Source organism: Centruroides sculpturatus, unplaced genomic scaffold (assembly GCF_000671375.1).
Source record: "Centruroides sculpturatus isolate CEXI.00-Female unplaced genomic scaffold, Cexi_2.0 scaffold65, whole genome shotgun sequence".
NCBI lineage: Eukaryota > Metazoa > Arthropoda > Arachnida > Scorpiones > Buthidae > Centruroides > Centruroides sculpturatus.
The window spans coordinates 461,750-474,704 of record NW_019384327.1 but is presented as its reverse complement, the minus strand read 5'-3'; the positions used below and the strand labels follow the sequence as shown (position 1 = coordinate 474,704).

At 31.1% G+C, this 12,955-nt stretch overlaps 1 protein-coding gene across 1 annotated transcript in view; it reads left to right on the top strand.

The window, feature by feature from the left end:
- LOC111628145 (transmembrane protein 94-like) overlaps positions 1 to 12,955 on the top strand; it is a 114,635-nt gene that overhangs the window by 30,602 nt on the left and 71,078 nt on the right. The window contains 3 exon segments of the mRNA XM_023371884.1: positions 983 to 1,088; positions 1,658 to 1,858; positions 2,215 to 2,376. Of these exon segments, the coding sequence (XP_023227652.1) occupies positions 983 to 1,088; positions 1,658 to 1,858; positions 2,215 to 2,376 (469 nt within the window).

The following is a 12,955-nucleotide window of genomic DNA, read 5'->3' as shown; positions in this document are numbered from 1 at the left end:
CATAATTATTATTTAACCATTAAAAATTATTTATACAATATTTGATTTATAAATTTATTTATTATTATTTTTAATCCATTTCATTCATTCACAATAATAAATTTTTACTTTAAAAACTTATAAAAATAAAACTAATTTNGGACTTATAAGTCCCAAACATATTTTGACTTCATACAGCTTGCAAACCATTAATTCTACAAACATAATACATTAAAATCAAACTACACATATCTAGAATACATATTAAAAAATACAAAGACATTTAACTTGAAAACATTAAGTAGAATTTGGCAACAAAGAAAGCTACTACCATATAGTATCAGCTACTACCATTCAGACAACACACAATGTGAAACTTTTTTCAACAAAACTAAAACAGGAACAGTTTGAAAGTTACTACCCTATAGAAGAAAAAAAGAACACTTTATACAATGATAAAATGTAAGTCCCAGAAAGCTATAATGCATACACTATGAAATAAAAAATATCAAAGATAGTGGGACTAGAAAGTCCCGTCAGGCCATAAAGGGTTAAGGAAGGACAGACAACGGGAATTTATAGGTCTACAATTTTTTCAAATTGCAGCCCAAAAATAATTACATTATTTATTCTGTGTCTTCAAATAAGGCCTTTTTTTTAATGTACTATAGCATTTCTTCATTTTAACAATCAGTATAATTTGTTTTCCTGTATTTTATACTATTTAAGTTAATTTTATTGATTTATTTATCATATTGTTTTTAAATTGACTGAACATTTTTGAAAACAGTTGGGTATTTTAAAAAAATCATATATGATGTTTATAATTGGTTTTTGATTTAAATCTTTGCTAAGATTTTAAAAATGAAGTTTAATAACTCCTTTGTTTAGATTCAGATTTTCCAGTATTCTATTTTCTAATAAATATTTATACATCTGAATTTTTATCTGTATTTATAGAAAATAGTTTCAAAAACATTTATATCAATTTTTCTTCTATTAGATTTGCTCTTCAACATGCTTTAAAACGTCCACCTACACTTTTTAATCGAGAACGACATATGGTTGTGTCTTATTACATGGAATGTATCATAATTCCTATTTTAGTGGTATGTATACTTTTTCTAATGCTTAATTTAAAAGTGGCATTATTTTCATTTATCAAATATTTATAAAAAACAGAAAGTCTTAAACCAAAACTTAAAACCCTAACTTTTACTGTGTAATAAGATAAAAATGGTTTGTTGAAGTTTCATTTACAAAGCATGTTTATGCATAATTAGAATTTTCCATAATTAATATTCTGTTAATTATTATGCAAACTTTTAATTATGTATACACAGTTTAATATTTATTTAAATATTTAAACTAGGAAAGATATTATTAAAATGAAAATTATTTAATTTTTTAAAATGAACTTATTAATTTTTTCAAAATGGTTGTTTTAAAGATAATGGAATACAAAAAGATTAAAAACAAAATTTCAGTTTAAAATCTAAATTTTTATTTTGAAAAGTAAACAAATTTTTATTTCTATAAATAAAAAATTAATTTAAAAATTTCATTGTAAAATTTTCTTTTGNCGGCATACAAGGTGCAAATTTAAAAATTTCATTGTAAAATTTTCTTTTGCTTTTATTTTTCAGAAGCAGAGTAATCACTTTTTTTTCCCCTGTAGGTTTTGACCGTGTGTATTGGGATTTTTCATTCTGTTTATTTAGCACCAGAACAATCAAGTTGGACTGAATTAATTGTCTTTCGTCCTGCTTTAACAATCCTTCCACTTTTATCTTTGGCATTACCATTTTGCTGGTTATTATTGAATGTGTGTGGTATGGCTCGACTTTTACTTTTAGTGCAACTTTACAAAGCTGAACAAGTAAGAAAATTTTTAATCACTATAAAATTTAACTATTTTAAAATTAAATATCATAAACTTTTATTTATAATGTATAAGCATGACTATTGGTAAGTCTGACTTCCATTTCATCAAACTCTGCACTGTTTCTTGCAAGTCTTCATTTTGTTTGATCACCTAATAGAAATCAATTTGCAAAAATTCACTTACAACTAACTAGCAACAAAACATAAACAATTTTACATCTTAAAAAATTGAAAAATTGTGAAATGTTTGTAAATCTAAGTTAACACACAATTTTTGTTTTTTATATTCTTACCATATGCATTTTGTGACTGATATTTTAATATGTTAAGTAAAAATATTTTAACTTTTAGAAACCCTTTGATCCTTTTGAAGAATTAGAAGAAAGTTCTACTATTCCTATTCAGACAGTTAATTGGAAGGATATTAGATATTATTTTACTGATTTACTGTTTGGAAGAAAAGGGTTTTTGTGGCGCTCAGCCAATGTAATGCAAGTGCTTGGAAGTATAACAGTAAGTTTTATATTAATTTGTATGTGTAATGAAAATAAGTTAATAAAAATTTAAAATATATCAGAGCAATAAAAAATTGTGTGTGTTCATTTATAATATCTTTAATAAAAAGTCTTTATATAATTTTAAATCAGATTAGAAACGCAGTAAAGCATTTTTGCATATCTTATCCCTATTTGAACCAAAGATTTTCTTGCTTTTGCTTAAATTATGTTAGCTTTTTAAGTGGCATTGTAATTAGTTTTGACCACTTTAGTAAATATTTGTGCCAACTGATAACATTTCTCTTCAGCTGTTATTTGCTTTTATGACTTTGAGAAGACTTTTCTGCATCCCATTTTCAAGTGTGTAGCTCTATATTTGGACAGAAAGACTTTGATAGACTCCATTTGGATTTTTTTTAGCAGTGATGATAACTGTCATCATTTTTTTAGAAATCTGTCATCTGTCTTAAAGAAATCAGACTTTTTAAAGTAATTTTTTTTCGTGTGCACAATGACGTTTCAGTCAAGATGCTTCTGGCTTTTGCACTTCACTTATATAATCTAAAAGCTCTTACATTTTATTTAAGATGACATTAAATTTCTTACAGAGTTTTGATGAAATTTTTCCTTAAAAGATTTAAATTAGATATACAGGTATACCTATAATGTTGATCAATTTGTTCATCACTGACTCCCATGAAATAAATTTGGAGAAATTTGTGATCTGCATCCGGCAGTAGTAGAAGTGATCCAGTACAATGATAAATTTGCCCTTGCACTTTGAACGTTGGCATATAATTGTCACGTATGATTTCTGTTGCACCGAACGATGTCATTTGGAAACATGAATTGTACTTGCATATGTTTGCCAAGAAATGTTTCGACTGGCTTGTGTCACCTGATACCAACGTTGATAATGGTTCGGGTGGTAAATGCAATTCTGGCAATTTCACTTTTCCACCTGCGCAGCACATTCCTGGTGTTTCATTCTTGAATTTCAATGCACGGCAAAATTTGCATAACTTGTCCATCTTTTCAATAACGCCACTTCAATGAAGACTGTAATCATAATCAGCATTGTAATGGAATACAGCAAGATTCATATCAGTGTGCAGTGTCCATCTGGATCAAACATTGCATTCTCGATTGGTTCCCAGTCTTACTCCCCATTGGTCAATTGTTTCATTCGAGCAGGCTTGAGCAGTGTGTACTCGATTGGCTTCCAATCTTGATTCTCGTTGCTTGTTCATTTGAGAAGAACGGGCTTGAGCAATGTGTACTTGATAGGCTTCTAATCTTGCTTTTTATTCCTCGACTGTTTCTGAAGCTCATAATGCCTTTTTCTTTTGTGCTTGAGATGTAGATCAACCAATTGATTGACATTTTGGGGGGCATAACTGTTGACAATGCTCGCAAATTCGCTGAGAAAAATGGGAAAAATCAGTATTCGAAAGATTATGAGAATTGAAATTGATTCAACTCACTATTCGTCTTCTCTTGAGCTACTCTTACTCTGGTGCTCGTCTGGTCTGGTGCTCATCCGTTCTCTCATGCTCTCTGTGACTTTCTCTCTTTTCTCCACTTCTTTTTCTACTCCTTTCTCTGGTTGGAGCTCTTTTTTTTAAACCCTTCTGGCATGAGAAAATTCGTCATTGGGTGTGATTTATTGGCAGTGTCGTCATCGTAGCTGAGATGGTGTTTTATTACTTGGTAATGACATTGAACCTTCGTAGAATCATCATTGCGTTGACGTGACTCATCTTTGCTTTGGGATAGTTCTCAATCATTATTCATTGATTGCTTTGACTAAGTTCTTCGTTTAATATGTAAACATTGTAGAGGTCTGAGCCTCATCACGACACTCAGCACCAAAAACAAGAGGGGGGAGAAGTGTGATATTCCCCATTTTTGTATATATTTTTTAATCCTTTATAATTTTAATTATTTAATTGCTTCTTCCTTTCTTCCTTGGCATGTTGTGAAATTTCTGATAGTTTGGATAATAAACCGTTTTATTGTAATTTGTCTTTTTAAATTATTTTGAGTTGATATTAAATTTTGGAAAAGGGGTTCCTTAGATTGGTAAAATAGGCAAATTTCCTCCTACAACTTCGGTTGTTGTTAGGGATACAGTTAAGCTTTTAACAAAGTTCAAGCAAATACATAATTAGCAAAAAAAGTTGAAATAAAGTGATTAAACAAAAATTATTACAAATATTGTAAATAACAGTTTACAAATGCATATATAGAGATATTTTTTGGAGGGGGGAAATGGTCTTCACAATTTGAAATCAATCGAACTCATGATGAAATGCTCGTATACACTCGCAGCATCTATCGTAGGATAAATGTACTATGCCAGAAACCTTCGCATTAAAAAACTTCCCAAAGTTTCATGGCAATCGTACTATTCCAGAAACCTTCGCGGGAGTATATTAAACAACTTCCCAAAGTTTCATAGCAATCAGATAAACGGTGTGGTAATGCATGAAGGACATACAGACAGACATACATTCATTTTTATATATATAGATTAAACCTATTTTTCCAGTATTGTTTTTGCCATGTGTTTCATTTTGATTTAGGAAAGTCATTAAGTAAAAATTTAGTTTCTAACTTATTTATTTTAATTTTTTGCCATTTATTATCTGATATTCTTGTATATATGTTTTTTAACTCCATGATATAAATATTCTTTTTTATATATTCGGGAATATATGAGTAGTAGTTGATAGTTTTATTAACATTACAGAGTTTTTGGTATGTTAGGAAAGAAAAGTTATTAAGTGTATTCATGATTGTTATGTCAAGGTAATTTATTTTATTATTGTTCTCTTTTTCAATATCAAATTGAATATTTTTGTTAATTTTGTTAGCGAGTTAAGAATAATATTATCGTTTGTTTTATTATTGTATATTAGTAAGTAATCTAAGCATACCTCATTACAGGTTTTATGCTTGGGATATTATTTATTTTTCATCTATGTTTTTCATAGCTAATTCTGCTAATTTTGGTCCCATCTTTGATCCCATACTGATGCGGTCTACCTGTCTATAGATATATACTGTTTAATATANTAAAGTCGAATAAAATAACTTAAACTTGATTTTTATTTTTCCATATACTTTTTTGACAAACGACATATAATCGGGAACGACGTAACTCGAAACGACGTAAGTCGAGGTATACCTGTATTTCTGGCATGGTCACCTCACTTGGTCGACCACTGACAAGTTCGTCTTGGCAGCTCGTACGGCCTCGTTTAAACTCTGCCACCCAATATTTTATTGTTGTAAACGAGGGAGCAGATTCCCCCAGAGTAGAATCTAGTTCAGCTTTAATATTGGTTGGACTTCTTGTAAATGAAAGTATTGTATCACATAACGATGACAAATTTTTTCCATGTTTACAAATTCACTGAGATTGTTCACTATTTATGGCTGCCAAGAAAATACTATACAACGTAAGGTCTTCAAACTTCAAACTTAAGCTTTATAAGGTTGATACTTTTGAACACAGTCGGTTTTTTTCCAAACAAGTACCGCCATCTATGTCAGGTCGGGTACTTCTGGGACCACCCTCGTATATTACAAAATTGTACATTATGCCATAACAAAGCTTACAAACTATACATTTATTATATACACTATTTATATTTGACTTATAATTGCCAAAAAGAGACAAAGTACATATGATCATTAGCACTTTTTGATATGTTAAAAATCTCGTCCATTATAGTTTGCTCTGATAACACAACATTTCTGGGCTTCTTTTGGTGACATCGTCAGTATGAAATGTTACTGTTACATGAGCATGATTTCAAGGTGTGATATTTCAGAATACATGTCTGCAAAAAAAAAGTGTGGCTCACCTTTGTTGCACACACGTGCATATCTGGAAGTGTTAAGTTGGAAATAGTTTCCTCCACTAATCAATGTGCCACAGGAGGACACTAACATGCAACATTAGTAGTGAGAACTGTGATGATCATGTGGTTAGTTTGCAGTGTCCAATGTGTTTTTTAAAATTCATTATCCAGAAACATCCAATTATTGATTAAAGGTTGAAAAAATATGACAATTACCAGAGATGAAGCTAGGGAAAAATCTGTTATTTCAAGTTATGGATCAGCTAAAAAGATGTGAAGAGGAGACACCACTGTGAGGTTGACCTTTCAGTTAAAGGTTACAACACTCGCTTTGCCCGCGATCTGTCAGGATGACACAAGAAAGCCTTTTCCATATGGGGATAGTGGTTTGCTGGATGCAAAGAGACTCACACAGAGACCGTATTTACAAATTTAATGCATTTATTTAGATAAAAACATGCTTACAATAGAAACACTGGTCTGTCCTTCGAAAAGATATTGTATCAAATGATGGAGAGTCCTTCCCAGGGGCACGTGAGTCACACAATGGAAAAGGTTCTCCTGCATAGGTTGTAGAGGATTTTCCTTTTTGGCAGCTGAAGGAGGAAGTGGTAGCAAGGTCCACGTAGCACAAGATCACGGCGTTCACAATGTTCTGTTGGGAAGTTAATTCCTTAATTTGGATTGTGGAAAATTTTGCGGAGGGAAGTTTGGTCCCTAAACTCTTCTGCCATATTTAGTTTGTTAGCCTTTGCTCCTACAGTCCCAAGTTGAGTCGACTGGACTGTTTTCTCCCAACCTCCCCGTTTCCTTGGGATTTCAGGCTTTTATAACCTTTTTCTTCCCAAAATCTCGAGATTTTGGTTGGTCCAAATGCTGGTCCCCTTCAATTCTATTGGTCCCTGCTCTGTTGCCAAGGACGCAATTTGGGCTGCGGGATTGCCGGACATCCCCGTCCGAGCCGTTCCCCTCCGGAGTCGGGTCAAGCCTTTTCCCGGATGACGGACCCGTAAATTTTACCCAATGTCTATTTTTCTGTCCCGGAGAAGACGCAGCTGTCCCAGCTGCCACCCCTCTACAGGAGTGTCAGCAGGTTTTGCTTTGAACTCTCTGTAAGGTGACCATTCAAAGTTACCCCGACGGATGATCTCTCAATCGTTCTTACGATTGACGATCGCGGATCTGTCAGTTAGGTCTGGAATGTGACAATTAAATCGTCTCACACCCCGTTCCTTGGTCACACTGGTCCTATTTACGTAATAAGTCAACGATATATTGACTTTAGCTCGACAGCTGGTTCCTGTCCAGGGGTGTGTTGTCCCGGCCTCACAAAGAGGCCGGGACAACACACCTCGACTAAATTATATTGATTTAGTGGGACCTGGAGAAAGTCCATTATTCCGAAAAATCTGTTGTTCTGCAATCTGTTAAAAGGAAATTCTACTATATATTTTGTTTGGCTGTTGTCATACATGATCTGATCAGTGTGAGGGTCAGGGGGCTGTCAAAAGTTAGATTACGTTAATTTAGGGTAGGGTTCTGCCACTGGCATAGCAAACATAACTGGTGCCCGGGGCATGATACTTTATTGATGCCCCTCCAGAAACAAATCTCGTTTGTCTTAGGGACCATTCGGCACCCTCTGCGAGTGGTGCTTGGGGCATGATAGACCCCCTTGCCCCCCTCGCTACACTAGTGGGTTCTGCCACCAGGTGTATTTTGTCGGACGCACCGCTGATTTTGACACAAACAGATAGTTAAGGCGTGAGGGGAAGAGTCACAAAGTCCAGGAAAGAGCCTCTCAGGAGGATGAATACAAAGTCAAATACAAATAACAAGAGTTTATTATCAAAAATTAGGTTCTGGATAGCATTCTTAAAATCCAATTCAAGAAATCTGCCTATTTCTATCTATAAAATGAGGGGCTGCCTAATTAGGGTATCCGAACTACAACATACCAGGAAAAACAGAGCCATCTTCTCTTGTAGGGTTGGTCAGTCTCTTGATCTAGTTCCTTCTTCCCTTTTGCTTGGTCCTTCACTGATGTTTGCCAGTAAATGACATTCACTTCTAGTCGAAATTTCCTTGCGATTATTGTGGGATGGGTCCATTTATGTCTACTGTTATTGTCCGCCGATGAGGTCCACTGTTGATGTCTTCCTTGTATGGGACCATTCATTGGGAGTTTGGCAAGACCAGTGCTTTCTACCGTTGTCTGCCAAGGAGCTCTCTGATGCCTGGATTTGGGCCTCTTTTAATCAACTTTCAGTGCAGGAGAGTCATCATATGATTTACTATTATTATTGGTTCAACTTTTGAGCTGAGTCATTACCATAGCAAAACCGTTTTAACTCTTCCTTGACTTCAGATGGTGATAATGCTGAACTCCGCAGACATCATCACTGATAGTTTCCATCATTATTTATTGATTGTTTTGGTTACTGTTAAGCTTTGTACTTATTGTGTTTTGGAACGGTGTTCAATTACCGCTATGATTGGCAGGGAGGGAAAAAATGGGAAGTGGGGTTTTTCACACCTTTTTTAAGTTTTATTCTTTTACAAATTAATTTAATTACCTAATTGCCCTCTCATCTTTTCCTTGCATGTTGTGAGATTTATTGCTCTAATTAATAAACTTTGTATTCTAATTCATTTCTCTAAATCATTCTAAGTTGATATTATTAGAAACTTCTATGGGGAAGTCCCTAAAATCAGAAAAATAGGCAAATTTCCTCTTACAACTTTGGTCCATATATTTCCATATATAAACAATTTCGGTATCTTTTAGATGTGGGTTCAAAGAAAAAAAAGGATATAAATTATACGTAGAGCTTAAAATACAATAAAATTTCTAACTAATTAATTAAAGCGAATATATTATTAGCAAAAGATTAGAATAAAGTAATTAAACTAAAATCATTACAGATAATGTAAATAATAGATAGATAGATACAATAACAGCAGTTTTTGGAGGAGGGAAATGGTGGTTTTCACTTATGTTTAACAGTGAAATACTGATGTGAAGTCAAACACCCAAAACCATCACAAATTAATTTTTAATAGTAACTTTACTAATGTTTTCATCCATTTAAAATGGACATCTTCAGGTAAATACATAAAATGAAGAATTAAATTGTGCTGGTTTTGGATATTTAACTTTACTTATGTGAATATTTCCAGTTTCTGAAGTGGTAAATATCTTACTGTTAAACTTTAACCATTAACTGATATAAAATTAACTGAATAATAATCTGTCATTTGTCAGATTAACAAAAAATTAAAAAAAGGTTAATGAAAGACTAAAACATTGTGAAATTATTTTAATAATTAATAAATTATATAACATACTACTCAACTCATCAGGGCTGTTGTCACATTCTGCCTGATAAGAGTATATGTGATTAGAAATTTGACATTAGAAAATGATGATCTAGATAATAAAATACCACAAATTTCAAATGACTATATTTTTATCATTATTAATGCAAACATTTTTCTTCTTAATGAATTGTTAGAATAATTTATCACTTTCTCATATTGAAATTATAATTTTTTAAATAGTTTTATAAGAAACAAAACTCAAATCAAAATAAATCTATATTTTTAACAATATATTTATTCTCTGTAATACTTATAATGTTATTCACATTAAATTTTAATGATATCTATTAAAATTTAATGTTATGGGAAAAAATGTCTTTAAATTTATAGTAATAAGTTATTCAAATATTGTTGATCATATTAAATAAATATGAATATTTTTATCATGTTAATATAAGTTTAATATGTGAATTAAATTATTTAGTGTCACATTTACTTTGTATTTTAAGAATATGGATCCTTTAGAACTTGCTCAAGGAGATATATTTGCTCCCTTAGCATATAAGAAAAAAGAATCTTTTACTACTGTTAAACTTTGGGCACCTGTCAAACCAGCTAAATTTGTAATGTTGGAAACTCCATATATTAATAATTTAAGGTAACTACAACACAAACTTTTTTAGTTATATATTTGTTTTATAATGTTTTCTGAGTATGAACTTGCATAAAGAAACTTCAAAATCAAAGTATGGAAAAAGCCATTAGCTAGATGTTAATGTTGATGTATTGATTTTATTTATTTTATTATAGTTTGTTTTATGTAATAATTTGTCTCAATCTTATTTAATAATGTGGTTACATTGTAATCTGTTAATGTTTATGAGCTCCAATTAGAGCATCCAAAACTTGGATGTACAGTGAAACCATCATTAACAGACACCTCTACTTAATGGATATTTTTCAATCCAGACTTTTCAAATATGACATCTATAATATTTACACTCTAAATAATGGATGCTGTTATCCATAACCTACCTTATGAAAACAAAATCCCACCTTCAGTATTCTGAAATAATTAATTATGTATGAAATATTTTAAAACTAAGACAAAGAATCAGTTCATATATTTTTTCAGAGGATGAATTTCGACTGTTGGTGTCAAATAAAGACTGGTTTAAAATAGGAATAGAGGAGGGGGCAGGTTGTAAAAACCAAATAATATTCTTTATCTGTTAGAGGAGACTAATGTGGTTAAGTTGTCAACCATCACAGATTGTCATACAAATTAATGTTATTAAACTTCTGTCTTGTTGGAATTAAGCTTATGGTACCAAAAAACCATAAACTGTTCTGAAGTTATTCATTCATTTGACAAGAACTGTAGTACAATAATAACAAAAAGAAACAGTTAAGACAACAGCATTTATTTGGTGAAAATTCAAAGATCGTGTTACAAAGGCAATTTGCTGACCACTTTAAAGTGTGGGGAAGATATTTGGTTTTCTTGCATTTATGATCTGAACAGCTTTGTAGAGGCTAAAGTAATTTTTAATAAATCATTTATTGAAAAAAGCAAAAATGTTTGAAAAATTACACTACTCAATAACTACAAACCAGACAAATTCCTACATTGATATTTATTAGTCATTAGATCATAAATGATGTTATAAATGCAAGAATACCAATACATTTCTTATCTCTTGAAGTGGCTAGCAAATTGCCTTCTAACACAACATTCAAACTCTTGTCACTAAAACTGACCTTCATCCACTCTTTCGTTCAGAACAACAGTTTCATTTATTTTTTTTGTTCAGGTAGTTTTTGATGAATTAATAATTAGTCAATGTTTGTTTTGTCATAATTTTTATGTTCCATTTAATTAAAGTATTCTATACCAATATTTTTGTATTATATAATTAAATTACTCCATGGAAAATGTTTATGAAAAATTTTTAAATTACATTTTCAATAAAACTTTATTGCATCATAACATTAAGGATATAAGCTTTTTGTGAAAATATTAAAGCTTTATTGAAAATGTAATTTCAAAATTTCTCATGAGCATTTCCCATGGAGTAATTTAATTATATAATACTAGCTGTTACCCGCAGCTTCACTCACAAGGAATTTGCGATTTGATAGAAATAACCCTCCTTCAATACTTCACTAAGATTCTCAAGCATTAGTTGTTACTATAAAAACAAAAAATTGCATCTAAAATAGTACAGTAGAAGCCATTCTTCAGGTTAAGCCTTAATCCTCTCTCTCTCCCTTCATGGGGGAATATCCAAAAAACCCTTCTTAGTGTGCATTTTCATGATGTACCCTAACTGCGTACCAAATTTCACAGGTTCAGCAGTTTGCTCTGGGTGATGATGACTCCTCAGTCAGTCAGGACATGTAATTTTATATATTTAGATAGAAACATTGATATATAAATATAAAGTATATAAAGTAAGTCAAAAGTAATATAAAGTAATATAAAAACTGTGCAATTGTTGATCAAGATATTTTTGAACTTTTAGAAAGGAATTATATTTACATTAATATGTTGTCATTTAATGAAAATTATAAATAAAAACATCAGATATAGAGCAATTATTTTATTGTGACATTGTCACAATGTTGGTCTGCAATTTTTAGTCATATTTTTAATGAATTTAATTTAAATATATGTTCTCCACCTCAAATTAGTAGTGTCTTGCCCCTGTACATCATGTTTTTCCTGTTAGCAATAAAGTTGTGCCAATCATCTGTCTAACTCCTTTCGGGGAAAAATTTTGGAATTGAAATAATATGACTTACAGTTTGCACCAGAAGTTCTTATATAGTTAATTTGGGCCTTCTGCCCCTAAGCTTACCATTTCTGGTCTTCTTTCATCTATCTAACTCCACTCTTGAGATTAAATTAACCCTTTATAGCCTGAATTTTCATTTTTTGATAAAAAATTTTTTTTCTTCTTATTATATCATCAGAAGAGATGTTTGTTCACAGATAAGTAAATAAAAAAAATTAAAATGTAAATTAAAAATTTTTTAATTATGGGACTTAAAAGTCCCGTCAGGCTTTAGAGCACATTTGGACTTAACAAGTTTTTTCTTGTTTAATATTTCGAAAATAAAATATTTTCGTTTTATATAAAGATCTTTTATCATAGAAATTTGCAAATTAAATGCATAATTATATATATTAAGTATTTGTTAACTTTTACTGTATAATAGTCAAAATATTAAAAAAAATTAAAATGCATGACAAAACTAAAATAAAATTTATTGGTTTAATAATTTATGATTAGTAAAGATGTAAAAAGCTATTTTTTTCCCATTTACACACAAGAAAACTTTACGTAATGTGCATTTTGTATATGGCTTTGATGTGTATCAATATCAAATGAAATTTTTTTT